The 18,638-nt window shown below is 55.6% G+C and overlaps 2 protein-coding genes across 2 annotated transcripts; both read right to left on the bottom strand.

Moving 5' to 3' along the window:
• Positions 1 to 2,354: 2,354 nt before the first annotated feature.
• On the bottom strand, positions 2,355 to 6,564 carry E2F1 (E2F transcription factor 1). Its single transcript, XM_027729032.2, has 7 exons — positions 6,361 to 6,564; positions 5,662 to 5,752; positions 4,897 to 5,116; positions 4,320 to 4,472; positions 4,093 to 4,207; positions 3,793 to 3,997; positions 2,355 to 3,578 (listed from the first exon to the last, which is right to left on the bottom strand). The coding sequence occupies exons 1-7, from the start codon at positions 6,562 to 6,564 to the stop codon at positions 3,334 to 3,336; spliced, it is 1,233 nt and encodes a 410-aa protein (XP_027584833.1). The 3' UTR covers positions 2,355 to 3,333.
• Positions 6,565 to 15,859: 9,295 nt separating this feature from the next.
• PXMP4 (peroxisomal membrane protein 4) lies at positions 15,860 to 18,558 on the bottom strand. The gene is made up of 4 exons (XM_027729042.2): positions 18,413 to 18,558; positions 18,001 to 18,063; positions 17,247 to 17,445; positions 15,860 to 16,223 (listed from the first exon to the last, which is right to left on the bottom strand). Exons 1-4 carry the CDS (start codon positions 18,541 to 18,543, stop codon positions 15,960 to 15,962), a joined length of 657 nt encoding a protein of 218 aa, XP_027584843.1. The 5' UTR covers positions 18,544 to 18,558; the 3' UTR covers positions 15,860 to 15,959.
• Positions 18,559 to 18,638: the final 80 nt, after the last annotated feature.

Raw genomic sequence — 18,638 nt, 5'->3', positions numbered from 1 at the left:
GCTCATCCCACTGAGGGGCTCTCCTGACTCCCCCAAGTCCAAACCTCACAGTACAGGGGCAGGAGACTCCATGGCTGCCTGGGATCAGCACCACAGCCACATCCTGCACAGCATTTGCCAGTGCCAATGGAGCTGCCCAGGGCTGGAGGGACATGATCCCTGTGGGGTAACACTGCCTGGGAATGGGAGATAGGAGCAAACAGGAGCTGAGAGCCCATGGAGCAACCAGGATGTGTGCAGGATTCTCATCTCCTGGACCGTGTTGGCTTCGCCTGACAAAGAAAAGCATCTGTGGAGCAGATAAATAAAACCAGGCAGTGCCTGGGGCCGCTTCCCAAAGCTGCCATGTGCTCTTCCAAACCAGCTATCATCAGCTCCTTCTCCAGTGATCCGAAATAGCAGGAGGGAAGCCCTTCAGCTGCATCATGAATCATCCCTGGGAGGCAGAGTGGTTATTTTTATGGTTCTGTGGCTCACGTGGAGCTGCCAGTGCATCCCTCAGAGATGGGCTGCGGCAGCGGGACATACTCCTGTCCCTGCTGGGGGCTGCTTCCATGGGGACCAGGAATCCCAAGGGCCCAGCATCCCAGGAGGTTCACTATGAAGGGAATGGGATGGTGAATGTCATCACAGGTTTGCCTTTGCTCAGGGGAAAAGGGAAAAGCTGTGCTGCTGGTGGGGGCTTGGATGGGCACAGGAACAGCCCCGTGGAGCTCAGGATGTTGGTGTGAGTCCTCTCTCCTCTCCCTGAGCCTGATGGCTCCCATGAAAGCCACTCCCTGTGCCAGGGTCTCTCCTCTTTGGGCAGCATTTCAGACCACCATCACCCTCCACCACAGTGGAACTAAACAAGAGAAGGAGGGGTGGATGAGGAGGAGTTGGCATATGCCTGAGCTGGGCACCCTGCAGGAAACCCTGCAGCACCTGTCACCCCAAGGTGACAAACATCGACTCTGTAATGAAGGAAACAGCAGGCAGGGACCAGAGCCCATGCCCACCCACCTGCCATCCCATCCTCCTGCCCTGGCTCTGAGGGGTAGGAGTCCCACGGATCAGAACAATGGGAATGTTCTTCCAGTTTGCCTGGAAAAGCCCCATTTGATGTAGTGACAATGTGACAACAAACACGAGCTCCTCCCTCTCAGACAGAGGGGTCACTCAAGACAAGCTGTGTGTGCCACTGCCCTCCTGGGCACTAGTTCGGGGGTGCCAGGGCCTGGCTGGCCCTGCTGCCCAGCTCTAGAGAGCTGGGAAAGGGGAGGGTGCAGGAAGCTGAGCCATAGGGTTTGGCACCTACACCTGCACACCACGATCCACACGTGTCCGGCTGAAAAAACAACCCAGTGGCAGCACAGTGAGCCAGGGACTGTGCCCAGATGTGGAAACAGAGGCACAAGGATGCAGACAAGAGGCCAGGCTGTGCCACCCAGCACCCACCAGCAGCCCGGCCAGAGCCTGTGCTCCCGTTACCTGCTGGCACAGGAGCAGGGTGAGCTTACACAACATGGTCAGGCTGAAATATTTATCAGGCTGTTGAAAGGCAAACCAGGCAGGAGGCTGGGCAGGAGGGGAGCAAGCACACAAACATGGGGTGGTGGCCATGGCCCCCCTGAGCCCGCTCCAGGCTGCCAGGGGGTCCTTGGGAACTCCAAACATCCCTCCCCGAGTGCCCCCAATGTCCCTCAGTCACAGTGTGGTGCAGAGAGGATTGGGGCACGCAGGGTCAGGGCTGCCAATGGCAGCCAGTGAGCTGGACACAGGGAGCTTGAACTTTGGGCCAGGAATTGGTGCCAGCACGTGCCTTTAGGCAGCACCAAGAGGTGCTGGGGCAAACAGGGGAAGCTGGGAAGTCACAGGGAGCCTGCTGGCGTGGTGGATGCATGGACTGTTTTCACGCTGGCCCCATGCTCTGGCCACACTCTTCCCAGTGCAGGTGCTACAGCCAGGGACCCTCTCCATGCAAATGCTGCCCCAAAACCAGGGGGAAGGCAGGGAGGGGGCCAGGCAGGAGAGCAGCCAAGTGGGGACAGGGGTTGCCAAAAAGAAAAGCAATCCTCATGCAGACCCATCACCACATCCCCCTGCAGCACAACCTCTTTGGAGAAGCAGTGGGGGCAGGATCAGCCCCAGCTCCCACCCCACAAATGGGAGTGTGTGGAGTTGAAGGGGGGAAAAAAAACCCCAAGGACCAAAGCACCTCCTGCAGCCCCAGACATGGATAGACCTGGTCATGCATTTCAAGTTTGAAATGGCAAAAAAACCCCAAAAAATCACGCCAAACCACTTTGTTTCTCAACTAGGGGCCCCACCACTCCTAAAACCCCCAGGCACCTCAGCACAGCCAAAGAGCAGAGTCAGTAGAAACCTTTATTAAACACGAAGCTCAGAGGAACACAAGCTTATTAAATGGCAGTAAAAGTGAAAGTGCGTCTCCAGCCTGGCCCCAGGGGGACCCCAGGACCCCCCTCTCCTCCCCTCCCCTCCCAGTGGCCTGGGGATGGGGAGACAGAGCTGAAAGGCTGAAAGGCTGCACGGGGAGGGGAAGAAAAGCCTGGAGACAGCGTTGGGTCCTTAATCTGCAGAGATGCACTCCCTGGGACACCTCTGTGTCCCCTAAGGGGACAAGCCCATGGTCCCGGGGCCACCAGCCCCATCCAGCCCCATCCCCCCTCCTGCAGCCACTGCCACAGCCGTGGCCTTGCCAGTCTCATTTTGGACACGAGCAAAGCCAGGATGTGCTGGCAAGGCCCCGGTGGCCTCCTGCTCCTTCCTGCCCCCTCCATGTCCTGGGAGAGCTCCCACACGCCATAAATAATAAATAAATACCCCATGCTCAGCCAGGCTATGGGCAGCTCCCCACACAGGGGGGACAGCCCTGACCCAGCACCCCCCACATCTCCACCACCCCCTTCCAACAAAACAAACCCTCTCAGCACCCTCACTCTGCTGTACAGCCCCCCCCAACCCCCATGGAAATGAAACGCTGTCCCCAGGGGACAATAATAAATTAATCAAATCTATACACAGGACTGCTTAAAGCTCTGGAATGGGCTCCTGGGGGGCTGCCCTGGGCAGTTCCCCCGTGACCAGGGCCCTGTGGGAGGGGTCCCCCGAGATGGGAACCCCATCCTGGCATCCCCCCTTGTGGGGCTGGAGCTGGGGATGCCACTGGCCCCCCGCCTGGCTGGGGGGTCTGGAGGGAGAAGAAAATATTGCAAAAAGGGGATGGGAGAGGAGCGGCGGGCGCTGCAGCCAGAGGGGCCGCCTGCCCTGCCCGCCCTGCCAGGGCTGCCCCCCTCGCCTGGCAGCTCCCCCGAGCACCTGGGCAGAGCTTCAGAAGTCCAAGGGGGTGAAGTCCCCAAAGTTGCAGTCGAAGAGCTCGCTGATGCCCTCGCCCTCCTCCAGCCCGAAGTGATAGTCCTGCGCCTGCGGCGGCGACAGGTTGATGAACTCATCCGCCAAGAAACCCGCCAAGTCCTCCCTGCTCTGCTCCAGGAGAATGTCCATGGAGGCCAGAGGTGACAGGCTCACCTCCTCCACCTTGCTGGGCAGTGTGCTTGTCCCTGGCAGCAGCGCTTCTGTGGGGATGGGAAACAGCTGTAAATCCCACAGAAGTTGCCAAATAAACCCCCCAAAAAAACATTTTTTAGGCTATGGAGAACCCAGCTGTTCCCACCTCCCTGCCTTGCTGGGGTGCCCAAGCACCATCCCAGCTCCTTGCTTGTGCTGACAGCTACAAACACAGCCAGAGCCACCGTGACATCACATCAACATCCCTGTCCCCAGCCCCACCTTGCTCTCCGGGAAGCAGTGGCATGTTCACATCCTGGGTGGGATGCAGGAGTGGGGAGGCTCTGGACTGTGAACACCTGGGAGACGAGTCCTCTGTGGAGGCTTTGAAGGGGCTCTTGACAGGGCTGCAGACCCCTGAGCTGTCCTCGGGGCAGAGGAAGACATCGATGGGGCCCTGAGTGCTTCGCATGGAGACCTGGAAAGCCTGGGGGAGAGAGGAGAGGAGTGAGACGAGGAGGTGCAGGGATGCCCAGGGAGCACTGGGCTGTGCAGAGGGGTCAGAGGGTGACCCCAACTCACCTCTGCTGGGTCTGAGACCTGCAGCTGGGTCTCTGGGGGGGCTTTGATAACCATCACCATCTGCTCCGAGGGGTCCACGATGCTGCGGAGATCCTGGCAGGTCACATAGGCTGCGGTGGGGCGGGTCAAGGAGCAAACCCAGGCATCCTTCCCTGCAGGGACCGCAGCCGGCCAGGCTCACCCACATCCCCCCACCCAGCCAGTGCCATCCCATAACCAAAGGATATTGCTGGTTGGCGGGGTCCTCGGTGAGCAGGCGCAGCTGCACCGTGCACATCTGGATGAGCTCATCCAGCTGCCTCTCGGCCGCCTGCAGCTCCCGCAGCTCCTTCTCCAGCAGCCGGTGCCGGCCGGGCGCTCCCACGGTGGCCTGGCTGCCCCTGGGGAGCACCGTGTCCGTCAGGAGCCAGACCCCACAGCTCCCTCTGTCCCCACCCAGGCCAGGCTACATCCCACCCCACACCCAGGGAATCAGCCTCGTCCGGATTTCCCGGTAGGGCACAGCCCTGGGGTCCATTCCCTGAGCCTGGATGCAGCCCCCCTGCTCCCTGGGATGACTTGGGGAGCCCGAGGGGGACTCGCAGTGTTGGTATTCCTGTTTTGCCTGCTCAGGAGCCACCTGCCACTGAGCACAGCCCTTCCACAGGGAGCCACCACTTGACCTGTGAGCAGATGCTCTGGTGACCCTGCTTTGAACTTCTCCACCCCGCTAAGACCCTGCTCTACCCTGAGCCTGGCCCAGACGGCCCTCCCAGCCCAGGGAACAGCCAGACACAGCCCCGTGAGCCCAGCCAAGGGACATACAGCCACTGGATGTGGTTCTTGGATTTCTTGGTGATGAGCTGAATGCCCTCCAGGACATTGGTGATGTCGTAGATGCGCCTCTTCTGCACCTTCAGGACCTCGGCCGCCCAGTTGAGATCCACCACACCATCAGGTGACTGGCTCAGGAGCTCCAGGAAGCGCTTGGTGGTGAGGTTCAGGGAAGTTTCATAGCGGGACTTCTCTCCAGGAGACTTTGCCCCTGCCAGCCAACGAGGACAAGTGTGATTTTAGCCACAAGGCTAGAGCTGAGAGGTCCCAAAAAATCCCCCATGCTTGCAGGTGGCTTGTGCACCAGGGACCAGGACCAGCACCCCAAAACAAATGTGCTTTCTCAGGGCAATGGGGTGAGCTCCCCAAACCCTCCACGGGAAGGATGCTGCAGGACCTGGCACAGGCTCTGACACCTGTGCTCCATCCTGACCACAAACTCAGCTGTGCCAGGCGGGGCTCAGGGGGGAGATAACAGAAGGTCCCCCCGGGACACTGCACCCACCCCGTGTTGGCAGCTACAGCTCCACCCCACAGGGAGGGATGGAGCAGGTGTGGTGCCCAGCAGCTGGGCAGGACAACTATGTCACCAGCCCAGGGGACAGCAGCAGCTGTGGACAGCGGACAGAAAGAGGTCAGCCCCAGGAACAAACTGACATGAAGGAAAAGGAAGAAGCTGCCTGTGGGAGCTGAGTGGGGCTGCAGCACCCCTGCTCTGGGCTGGGCTGTCAAGGGGGGGGTCAGGAGGAGCAGTACCTTTAGCAGGGTTCCTGGCCTTGCCCCGGACCACCGGCAGGCTCTCTGCTATGTACTGGTGATCTGTCTCCAAGTTCAGCTTCCTCTTCACCTGCAAGGGATGGGGCCATCAGAGGGGCAGCGACCATCCCACTGGTCATGGAATGTGACCCGAGGGATCGCCCCAGGGTCACAGAGGCCCGGCAGGAAGGGACTCACAAGAGCAGCTCCGCGGCTGCCACGCATGGGGGGCTGTCCCCGTCGCGGGGGCCCCGCCAGGCTGCGGGGAGCGCCCCAAGGCCGGCGCAGGCCGCGGCGGGGGAGGCAAAGCACGGCCCAGCGCCCGGGCCTGCGGCTTCCGGAGCGGCAGCGGGGCAGGGCCGGCCCGGCAGGTGCTGCGTGGCACGGCCCGGCTGTACGGCAGGGCACGGCCGAGAACGGCCTGGCACGGAGCAGGGCATGACATATGGCACAGCACGGGGCAGAGCAGGCAGCAGCACGGCCCGGCCCGGTTCGGTGTACAGCACGGCTCGCTATACAGCCCAGCTCGGTATCGCACGGCTCGCTATACAGCTCGGCCTGGTAAATAGCCCAGCTCGGTGTACAGCCCGGCTACACAGCACGGTCGGTACCCAGCCGGCTCGAAGCGGCCCAATACAGCCCGGTCCCCGCAGCCCCCGCCCGCCCACCGCCCCCCCCCGTCCCACTCGCGGGGGTTACCGGCGGGCGGCCCAGCGTGGGCCGTCTGGGCGCGGCGCCGGGGCGGGCGGGTTGCGGCGTGGCGAAGAGCAGGAGGTCGGTATCGGGGTGGCCGCCGCCGCCCGCGGGCTCCTCGGCGGCGGCAGCGGCGGAGACGATGAGGAGGTGCGGGGAGGCGCTGCCCAGCAGCGCCGCCAGCCCCGCCGCGCCGCCCGCCGCCGCCATGGCTCACATGGCAGCCGGTGCCGCCGGGGCGGCGGGCGGCGCGGCGGGCAGGGCGCGGGCTGAGGCGCGGCCCATGGCGGGCGCGGGGCCGCTCCGCTCCGGCTCCAGCCCCGGCTGCAATCCCAGCCGCGGCTCCGCTCGGTGCCCGCCGGCTGTCTCGGCGTCCCGGCCCCGCGCGCCTTTGCGCGCCAAATCCTTTTTGCCGCGAAAAGCGGCGCGAGCCGCCCCGCCGCCCGCCCATTGGCTGCGCCCGGCGTGGCGGGGGCGGAGAGGCGCGCTCCCATTGGCTGCGCCCGGCGGGGCGGCGGGCGGTGCCGCGCGCCCATTGGCGGGCGGGGGGCCGCGCTGACAGGCGGCCAATCGGCGACGTCGCGCCGGGGGCGGCGGCCAATGGGAGCGCGGCCCGGGGACGCGGCGGGGGCGCCGCGTGGGTGCGGAGCGGGCGGGGTGGGGTGGGGTGCGGTGGGGGTCGCCTCCCTTGTGTCCCCTTCTTGTGTCCCCTTCTTGTGTCCCATCCTTGTGCTCCCCGTGTCTCCTCTCGCGTCCCCTCTTGCGTGTCTCTCATATGCCCACCCTGTGCCCCTCGTGTGTGTCCCCCTTTTGTCCCCCCATGTGTTCCTGCCATATGCCCACCCTGTGCCCCTCGTGTGTGTCCCCCTTTTGTCCCCCCATGTGTTCCTGCCATGTGCCCACCCTGTGTCCCCCCGCGGATTCCCCGCTCCCAACCGGCCCTGGTCACTCCTGCTTTTCCCAGCCATGGGAAAGCCTCGGGCAGAGCCGCTCCCTCCCGGGCTGACGGGCTTCCGGCTGCGGGCACGGCCGTTCCCCGCTCCGGATGGCCCGGGAGGGCACCGGCACACACCCACAGCGAAGTTCGTACCGCTTGCCCCACCCTCGGGTAGCACTCGTGGCACACAGGGTGGGTTTGGGCTTTGCGGGCTATCCCTTTGCGTCCCCTTTCCCCGGGGGTGACCCCAGCCCATGCATAGATGAGCTCAGTGTTATTCCTCTCCCTCGTTAAAAGCACGACCCCGAGACTCCAGACGAGGCTATCGGAAAGCCTGGAGGCTCTGACCCTGTTCCAGGGGTCCGGCTCGCACGGAAAGCCTGGGATGCCGCAATCTGCTCTGTCCGTTTGCCGGGTGATTCACGGCATTCTGTGTTTCCAAACACCCACCAGCTGTGGATCTCGGCGGCTCCTGCAGCGCTCCTTGATAACCCCTTGCAGGGCAGCGCGGAGGGAAAGCTCTGCTGGGAGCACAGCCCGCACTTGGCCGTGCCGGGAGCGATCCCTGGCCGTGGGACCGCGCGATCGGGGAGGGGCAGGGACAGAGGGGTGGCAGACGGGGCCGGGAGTGGCCCCATATGCTGGGAGGGATGATAGTCCACCCCCAGACAGGCACAGGCGGCTCCCACCGCCGGTATCTGCTGCCTGCAGGACACCGATAACCCCCCACTGCATGAGAAGGCAGAATTAAAAATGAAAAAAAAAAATACATACTGCTATTAAAATAACCTAAAAAGCACTTAAAGATTAGACCTTTTGCAGGGCCCAGAGATGTTGAAGCTCGTGAGGGAAGTGTGGAGTGAGGGGGTCTCAGCCAGGCACCCAAAGCCCCTCTGAGCCGAGCCCAGGGTTTAACCCCTCTGTGCCCCCCAAAAGCTGCCCCACAGGTCCCCAGGGGGCCTCCTGGTGGAGCACAGTGACCCCCAACCCCTTGGTGCTGCCAGGCAGGGCTGTGGGCCAGTGCTGGCTCCCACCCCGGCCCTGCTGCCGACCCTGACCTGCCCTGGATGAGGAGATGGGGTGTTTTTTCCAGCAGTGCGTGGGATGCAGGAGGCATTCCCAGGGCTGAATTAACTCCTGTGCTGCAGAGCAAATCCTGACATGCAGTGCCCCTGCTCCGGCCTAACAGGTTTCTGGCTTCAAAGGATTTTCTGCTGGATACTTTGGCAGTGGCTGTAATTCCCCCGAGGACTGTCAGTGCCGTGATTTCCCCGGATCCCCACATCCTTAAATACACCAGGAACATATTGCATGTCCGTGACCAATCACATCAGCTCGCTGTGCCTCATTTCTTCATCAGCGGAGAGCAAATGGAAACGCTGCCTTGCTTACAGGAAATTAATACAGTTAATTAACACTTGGCCCCTCTAATATTCCAGGGCCCGCTCTCCAGAGCCCTTCCACTGCAGTATCATCATTACCGTGATGCACAAGCAACAGTTAGACCAGATGTTTTGCACACAGTTAATGCTTCTTCCATCTGGGGAGGGGGAGAAAAGGCAGCCCCACCAGCCTGGGGGGAGTGCATGGCTGGCAGCGCTTTCCCCATCCCCGGGGAGCCCCAGCCAGGCGCTTCCTGGGCTGCAGCGGGGTTTGGGACACAGCTGCTGCACCAGCTGCTCCCGCTCTGCTCACAAAGGCTGGGTCCTCCCCTAATTCATGCGGGAGCTTATCCGGGGGGGGCAGCAGCTCTGCCCCCTCTCCCCGGAGCTGCTTGGCTGCGCTGCAACTTCTCCAGGGCTTTCAGTGGCGCGAAAAAGGGCGGCTGTGGAGACAAATGAAAGGCGAACGCTGGCGGGAGAGGGGCGGGCAGGGGCTTTCCTTGCATGTATATGAGGGGAAGCAGATGAATCCCGTCTCCTGCACAGCTGCAGCCTCCCCCCTGCCTCGCCAGCCCTGCTAAGGAGTGCAGACGTGCTCCCGAGATTAGCTGTCTGGCGGGTGCTCCACGCAGATAAAGCCCTGTCTCCACGGTCACACTTGGTCCTGGAGAGGATCAGGAAGGATGTTTGGACAGTTTGTACCACAACAGGATTTACCCCACCACAGTCCCTGAGTTTGGGTGGGTTTGGCTGCCCTGCACAATGGGGTAGACGCAGGTCAAGGGGTGTCTGCTGGTCTCTGCATGGATAGAAAAATGTGGAGCAGGGCTGCAGGTGGAGCCAGAGCTGGTGCCATGGAAAATCATCTCCTGGCAGCAGGAGCAGGCAGGATACAAACCTACATCCCTGTGCTCAGTTAAGTGTAGCATGTGGGTGTCCCAGGAACACATTTACTGTCCTTGTCATCGCAGTTGGTTGGTCCTGTCTTCAGCAGTTCCCACATGGAGTGTGCTGAGCTGTCACATGGAATGATTGCAGTAGGGCTTCTCCCAGGGTCTCCTGCCAATGCTCCTGTTCCCAGTGCTTTGATTTGTTCCCATGAGGGTGCAGCTCGCAGTGCAAGAGGCCCTGGAGACCTCACTGCAGAGGGGACAGACAGCTGGGGAAAGCCCAGAGCCCCCCAGTTCTGTCCTGACCTCACCCCCTCACCTGTTCTTGCTCCACCCTCCACCACCTGAGCCACTGCCTTTGTCCTACAGGAACCAAAGCGATTTTCTGGTAGCACAAATTACCTAGAGTATCTAAGCTTGCTTGTGGCAGAAGGACAGCATCCCTGGCTTAGGTGTCTCCTCCTAGAGCCCAGTCCCAAGAGCCAGGAACTGCCTATTCCCTTGCATTGTTTACAGATGATTATGCCAGCTACTCTCTTGGATGCTGGGCACAACAGACTCAGCAGTGTTAGTTCCTCCTCTCATAGGATGGCATCTGTTATCAGAGCTCACACCAATCCATGGAGTCTTTCAGTGGAAGCAACAGGGGCACAGAGCTCATTCACCCCCCACTCTGCTCTTCATGCCCAAACAGGACAATTTTGTCCCAGCCTCTGTGAGGCAGAGAAGTACAAACACACACTTCCCAGCCTCATGGCTAAAAGCCACTCCATTCCACAGGGCTCTTCCATTTCCTTCACTCAAGCCTTGTGGAGGAATGGAGAGGCTGAAGTGCTTCTTGGGAGTCATCAAGGAGTAATTTGGGAATATACCCCTTGATGTTGCCTTCTGTGCTTCAGCTTCTACTCAGCTCTAGTGACAAAGCAGCCCAAGTTCCCTTCCCAGAAGGCTCAGAGCATGGTCACTGGAAGTGGGAACCCAAAAAGCAGGTGAAGAGTCAGAGCAAAACCTGTAGGTGACTCAGAGCTTCACCTGGAGCAGAAGAGGAGCTCAGACACAGTATGATGCTTTGTGAGGAGGTAAAAAAATCACTTCAAGGCAGGACTGGCACCAATTTGAGGGTGTTAATTTGGCTTCTCACAGGCACAGGCTGGACACTCCAGTATCCCAGCAGCTACAAAGCAGGAGCTTTTGTCTTACAGACACTCAGTGCTCCCCTGGCAAGAGGGACCTCCTTCCCCTGCCTGTGCCATCTGTAGGGAGCTCCTCACACAGGGATTGCTTCACCCCCACTCCCATAGCAGTTACCTTTACAGCTTGGAAGAAGCAGTGAGATCACCCACATACATCCTTATTTTCCATATTTGTGTATGTCCCTATTTTATCTGAGGGGCAGACCAGGTACAACCTCGTGCCCAGTGCCCTGTACCTGTGCCCTGCTCTGGCAGAGGGTCCTGCCCCAGGCTCCTGCCCCAAAGAGGAGTGTTTGGTAAGGGATGACAGCCACCCCAATTTGTTCCTGCAGTTGGCATCCTTATCCCAGCCAGCATTGCAGGAGGTAAATCTGAATGTGTGGTCAATGCTGGTAACACAGGAGCAAAAGTGATGCCAAAAATGCACCTCATGCATTGCTCTTCTACATACAGGACCAGAGACACGCAATAATCAAGCATCACTTCATATATTTTAGCTTAATAATGATGACAGTAAAAAACCCACAAAAAATTAGGGTTTTTTATTTTTATAGAAAGCATGGTATTGTAATATTCAAAGAGTGATTATACAGATAAAATCCACATAAGAAATCAATTCAGAGTAGACAGAGCTACATCAACAACCCACTGCCCCCTCTTTTGCATGTTTTGAAACCAAAAACTGAGATATTCCTACAAGCATTTTGATCAGTGTCATACAAGTTACCTGAGTTTATAACTTTATTCTACACCATCAGAAAATCAGGGCTTGGATTACACAGCAATTATGAGTACAAATTATACACCAAAAAGAGAGGTAATAATACTTGTATTAGAGAGCTTTTAATTTGCTTTTCTCCTTTCCTCATCACCAGGGACAGATGAAAATTCTTCGAAGTAAAGAAAAAAGTTACCTCCTCCAGCAATCTGGTATGAACACACACACAGGTTGACAATTCAAGATTAGCACCCCTGAAATATTAACAGTGGCAGACAGACATTATGCCTTATTTTCCCTCCCCCTCCTTATCTGCTGGATTTCAAAAGCAGCATCAGAAAACACATTCTGCTCAGGTTGGCAGGAGCCAGGAACACAAACACAACCTGAGCAATAGGAAGCAGCACACGGCTCGGGGTATTATCCAAAGGTCACATTTGTGCTGATGCAGTGAAAATCAGCTGGAATCCCAGGAGTTTCTCCTGTGTGAGGGTATCTCCACAGGGTTCTGGTCACTCCACAAGCTCAGTGTGCACAGGGGGTCATGGGGGTCCCCATGGATGCCTGGCTTGGATCTCTTTAACAAGCCAGGGATCATCCCTGCATTTCCACCCACACCCAACCTGGTCTAAAGCAGAGCTTTGATCTATTCTACCAGGGCAAGGAAGTCTCACAGCACTGACATCAAAGCTCTTCTGCAGCCTCTCCACCCTGACCAGGTTGCCAACAGAAGCTGTGGCTGCCCCATCCCTGGAAGTGTCCAAGGCCAGGTTGGACAGGGCTTGGAGCAACTTGGGCTAGTGGAAGGTGTCCCTGCCCATGGCAGGCAGTTGGAGTAGATATTTAATGTCCCTTCCAACCCAAACCATTCCATGATTCTATGATACCTGTCCTGAACATGGACATTTATCTGGTTATTGTTGTCATGCTACAAACACAGGCTCACACCTTTTCAAGAGCTTCTCTGTGGCACTTATTGGACAAGCACAGGTTTTCCTTTCAGAAATGCACTCCCCTTAGCTGACAGGATCAAACACAGCACAGAAAACCTTAGCTAACCCAAATGTCAGGCACCCATTTAATTTTCACCTTTGTTAAATAATGTAATTGTCCCGGAAACGGTTCTCCAGCCATCCTGAGAGCCAGCACCAGTACACAAGGTGTCCTCCAAAGGGAAGGGAAGCACAGTGGGTATGCCAGGGCAGCAGGCAGCATCAGTAAACAACCCTGAGCCTGCTTTGTTCCTCCATAAAATAAATGATTAATAGCTCAGGATAGTCAGCCTGCTTGAGAAGCTCAGGCTTGCTGAAAACTTTTGATCAGTTTGATTCATTAACCTTTAAAACTGCCTCTAAAAGAGGCTTAAAATCTGAAGAAGTATCATTTTAAACATTACTTTTATCCAGTAATCCTAATTTTTTATGAACTGAGCTAAGATTGAGACACTTTGCTCCTCTTTAGAGACACTCAGCATAAGCCAGGTGTCAAAGAAGAAATAACAGGAGAAAATAAACTGGTGTAGACAAACAAACCCATGTTCATCTTAAAATTCAAAAACAGTCAGGGCTGGGGGGGGGGAGGGAGAAAATGGCACTTCTTTGTGATCCTTAAGCACTTGGCTGATTCGCAGGTGGCTTCCCAACTGTCTCTTTATTTCTTCTAGTTTTAATGCTAATAAAAAAAGGAACCCAAACAGGGGGCTCAACTCCCCACACAATGGCCGGGGGGAGGGCAGGGAGTGTAACTTACGTATCCCAAAAGTCTGACTCAGACAAATTACTTCTAGTTCACTTCCCTACTACACGCCCGCATTGTTCCGACACCTTGGCGGCAGAAGGGGCTCATCCCCAGCTATCTGGTCCCAGGGACAGCACTGGGGGCTGATGTCATTAAGGAGCTGTTCCAATTACTTCCCTGGGGAAAGCAGTGACTTGCAGCTTAACGTCCTGCCCCCGGCGCAGCGGGAACGCCAGCGGGAACACCAACGGTCCCAACGCCCGGCTGGGCAGGCAGGGACCAGCCGCGGCTCCCAGGGATGGCAGCTGCTTCCTGGGGCTCCAGTGCAGATGGCTGGAGGCTCGGGCACAGTGTGCTCGCAAAGTGAGACTGGGGGGACATTCCCAGGAGAAAAAGGGTGTTTCTTTGAACCGGTGACACAGTGGCTGCTGCCAGGTTGATCCTATAAACTGGGTATTGGCTTGGATTCATCTTCCAGAGAGTGCAGACTCTACGTCTGGGTACAAAGGACAGGCCACTTGTCCTTCAGAACTTCAGCAGCAGCCACTCGGTTGCAGTGGTACAACTACTAGCAAAAGGAAATCATTTCGCCTCTAAGGGAATCACAAGCCTTTCTCAGAGGAAGAAAACACCAGCTACAAATTAAACAAGATTAAAAACTCCTCACAGAACCAGCCCCGTGCCATCTTTGGCTGCAACAATTACACACGGTCAAGGATTTGTGAGTCTAATAGTTTTAGGGAGAAATTCCCAAGCCACAGCTGTCAGGTTGTGGAAGGGTTTTCTGAAATCCCATCAAAGCTCGGAGGAATTCAGCAATATTAGCAGAATACAAATGTTCTCATTTGGAACAACACTGAGGCTTCTGACAGCAAAATCGTGATGCTTCAGCTACCCAGCAAATAAAGATGTTTATAAAGGAATCAGACCTGATCTGTAGCTTCAGTAGTTTTTCTGTATCTGAATCTTTAAGCTTATTTATGCCAAGAAAAATATTTAACCACAAAGAAACAAACCCAATTCCTGACTTTTATAACTTTCCTGGGGTCTGATTAAATGCTGATTAATGTTCCAATTGAAGTATTTAGTCCAGACTGTAATAGCAGGTGAAACTAGGAGTTAAAGGTACCTCAGACAGTTACTATTGCAAAGAAGTATCTTGTTTTTTGGACACCGTGTACAATCAGGGGTTTGCATGGCACGAGCTCAAAGAAAAGTGGGAAGACAAAGAATAAAGCAGCACTCTGAATATGCATAAGAGTAACAAAAGAGTTTAGGAGGACAAGGAAAAATCACTTAAGAAGAAATTGGGAATTTTTTTCTACTCAGAAGCCACCTGAAGTTCAATGTACTGTTTCAGTTGTACCTTTGCATAGGACAAATTGCCAGAGCCTGGAAGGTAAAGAGTTCAAAACATGATGAAAACAGCATCAGCACGATTATGCAACAACATGAGCAGCTCAGGAACAAGCAAATGGACACAGGGAGAGCAAACAAAACAGTCCCAGCCAAGCCAAAAGGGAACAGGGAACTTAATGACTCTCTTGGAAACTTCACCACATCAAACCAGCGCGTCAGGAATTATCTGAATGCACATCATCGAGTGAACCGTGTAGTGTCATATGGCAGTGTATTAACAGCTTGAATTTATTAATTTTAAAGCAGTTTTTGCGCTTTCTCAGTTGTTTAGTCAATCTTCTGCTACAGCCCAGGGTGTGCTGCACCATCCTGGGGCTCAGCAGTTTTAAGAGTCACTCATATATTCATCCATGGCCCAGCAGCAAACCTGCACAAACTACAGGTACATTCCAATTTGATTACAGCCAACCCCTGCCACTCCTGTGCAGGGCAGATCCTGGCCCCAAGAGAAACCCATGTGTGCCTTCCCCCAAAATAAAAGTGCCTGTTCAAAGCTCAGTGTGAGATCTGAGGGCGGGAACACGCCCCGGCCTGTTTGCAGAGGAGCCCAAGTTGCATAACTGATTTCGGTATTTAGTCCAAGCAGCTTTTAAAAACTTTACAAGTAAGTTTAAAATAATTACAGGGTATTAATTAGTGCACTTTGCAGAGGCACAGATTCAGCCCAAGTGCATGGGAGAAACTGAGCAAAAATAGTCCTGCCAAGCATGATTTACCAGGCTTGTACAAGACAATCTTAACAGTTTTATTCTGAAATATTTTATTGTCTCCCAGAGGGAAAGGTCCAGATAAACTCTCTCAAGGAGCACACAACTTGTAATGTGTCCTTGTAACAGTTTAAGCAGGATTTCCAGCCATCCACAGCAATGAAAAAATAACATCCCTGCTTTCATGATGTCCCCCACTCTCACCACACCACGGTGAGCACAGCAGCACAGAGAAAAAACACTTGTTCAGGTGAGCCCTAGAACGTGTTTTCATACTCTCCACTTACTGTCAGGCTGTCTCTTTATAAGTTATATTTAGTTTCTTAAAAAACAATACCCAGAAAACCCCAAACCCAAACACAGAGGGAAAAAAAGGCCTTTAAAAAAGACTGCAGCAGGTTTCTGTGGGGTGTGCGTTTCTGCAGACAGTTTCTGTGGGGTGTTTACTTGCTCTAAACAGAGCCAAAAGACTAATCAGAACATTTTGGCCGGGATACAAGAGGCAACTCTGCTTGATAGATGTTAATTTAAAAAAATCCCAGGTCAAGAGCAACAGAATAACCTTTTCCCCTCAGCTGCCCAGAGGTCCCATCCCATCCAAAGGTGCTTTGCAGGGAAGCACCTACTTGCTGTCTGTCCTTTTGTTGTAAAGGAGGAAGTCAGACAGGTCGTGCCACACCTCACTGTCCTCGTACAGGTAGGTCATGGAGGACTGCAGGGAGGGCTGCAGAGTCTCTCTGTGGTACTCAAAGAGCCACAGCACTGTCCCCCACACCAGGGCAGCCACAAGGGGGAAGGGATCCTGCCTGGGCTGTGGGATGTAGCCCTTCTCCACAGCCAGCCGGGACAGGCCGAACAGGATCCGGGACAGCAGGTACATGATGATCTGCAGGGGAGAAACCCAGAGAGCTTTGGGTGAGCAACCTGAGCTCACACAGCAGCCGGGTTAAGCTGAGCTCACACAGCAGCCAGGCTGAGATTCAGAAGCCATAATCCACCCGAGAGGGGTGGGAACGATTCACCCGACTTAAAAGCAAACAGGCTGTGGTTCACACCCCAACAGTCTGTAAAACCACAAGTGTTTGTTGTCTCCTCTGCATCCTCAAAGTCCTGCTTCTCTGCTGCTGCTCTAATTTAGCAATCGACAAGTCAAACTTAACGCAACACATCTTCGCAGTTGCACAAATTTTTCTTTGCTCAGTTAATGCCACCTCGGAATAGACCCAGAGCAGCTCTGTTCACCTGCCAAGCAGATCTGAACTCAGGAGCCTGGACACAGCCTAAAACCAGGCTCAAGAACACTCTGGACTAATCTGCATCTCTGTGTTTTACTCATTAATCTGTGACTGTGTGTTAAGAACCAGCTTTAACTCCAATGTCCCCTGAGCAGCTTTTGTCAGTGTAACCTGTTTAGCTGTCCCAGAATATTCTGAGTTGGAAGGGACCCACAAGGATCATCAAAGTCCAACTCCTTGTCAGTTTAACCAGTTCAGTTTATCAGTTTAACCAGTTTAGATCAGTGCAGCTCAGTAACTGATCATGTTCCACACTCACAACACTCAGATTCAAGGGTTTAACCCTGCAATGGGCAGACCAGGAGCAGAGTCAGTGACCACAGATCAGGCAACAGCTGGGATAACCCAAAAGCTTTGGATCACCTGCCTGCCTCCCTAGGAATTCAGTGCAGCTCTGAAGGTAAACATGAGCTTTTAGCACTCCAACTGCTCATGGAAGGACACAACCACCTCTGGGACTGGAGTGCAGAGCAGGCAAAACAAGAATCTGTGCAAAGAACATGATAAAAGAGTAATTGCTGCACAGTCAGAACCGCCTGGAACAAGCCACCAACCACTTCCTGGCACACTTGCTGTTTTTCCTGGTCAAAGAAACTTCCAGCGAGTGCATTTACCTGGCTGTTGATGGGATTGTTCTCACCAAACACCAGCCAGCCCCCAATGCAGGCTGCAAGGAAAGCATGGAATGGGATTTTCTTCCCCTGCAGGCGGGACTGTGCTGCCATGAGCCCCTTGTAGGTGAAGACAAAGTAGGCCAAGTTCCGGGAGTGGGCGTAGGTGGCCTGAGCAATCGCCTTCAGCTTCTCCCTCAAACTGAAGAAAAGGAACAGACAATTAGGAGAGGGAAAAGGCACGACCCCTGCACTCAACTCAGCCTGGTCACTACACCCCTCACCTACACTGACAGCTTGGGCATCCCGCGGAATATCTTGTGAGGGAGGAGAAATCCCCTCACCTCTGATCCCCCCATCAGAGCACGGACTGCAGACTGTACCTCTGTCTCATTCTCTGAACAGTCAAACAGTCCTTTTTTTAAAATTTTTGCCTAAATGTAAACCTCTGGCATGAGCAGAGAAAGCCACAATGTGCTCTGCTCTACTCTAGGTTCCCATATTTCCATGGGGAGCAGAGCACTGCTGTTGGCATCTTCTAATTCCTCCCCTATCCACTGGCTCTCACCAACCACCCTATGAGTAGTTAACTCCCCCCAACTCTGTATATTTGTGTGTGCTTCACTAATAGAGCAGGCTCAACCACGGCTCACGTACCTTTCTTCTTTTTAAAACCCCTGGAAACATGAAAAAGAGACAGCTGGAGTGAAAACATTCTAAGTAGTGACGTAAAAAATGCAAGAATTAGGGCTTGTACCTTCCGCTCTTGAACAGGAAAGTCATCACCAGGGCATGAGGGGCACGGATTTTGGCTCCATAGCTGCAAGAGCAGACAGACACTTCAGAGTTTTTGCATGATACTACGAAATAATTGTGTTGCTATTCTGACAGATTAAAGACGTTATTTAACAAATATATATTACTTTCAAGCCGACCCAGCAGCAGCAGCACAACAAACCGGGAGGAGCCCAGCCCCAGGGGGAAGAGCTCACACACACAGCGAGCCAGGCCCAAAGGAGACCCCAAAACCAGTTAAAACCACCCCGACGGCAGCTGAGAGAGGCGGAACCACCTCCGCCGTACCCCCTCCCCCCCGCCACCGCATCCCCGGCCTCCGCACAGCCCGGGGTGGGCCGATACCCCAGGCACCCCAGGGGCCCAGCACTCACACGGCGCCGTTGCGGAAGCCCTTGATGACAGCGAGCGCGGCATGGTAGCGGCGCTGCTGCAGGAGCTTGTTGGCGGCGCGGAGCAGAGCGCGCAGCGAACCCTCCCCGCCCGCCATGGCCCCGCCGGCCATGGCACCCCCGCCACCTGCCGCTTCCGGGGCCCGCGCCCCGCCCGCCACGCCCATAGGCTGCTCCGCCTGTCCATCACCGCGGATGGCGCCATCTC

Source organism: Pipra filicauda, unplaced genomic scaffold (genome assembly GCF_003945595.2).
Source record: "Pipra filicauda isolate LSUMZ 115617 unplaced genomic scaffold, ASM394559v2 scaffold250_size1122263_pilon, whole genome shotgun sequence".
Lineage (NCBI taxonomy): Eukaryota > Metazoa > Chordata > Aves > Passeriformes > Pipridae > Pipra > Pipra filicauda.
Note: the sequence above shows the minus strand (reverse complement) of the source record. Positions and strands in the feature narration are given on the sequence as shown.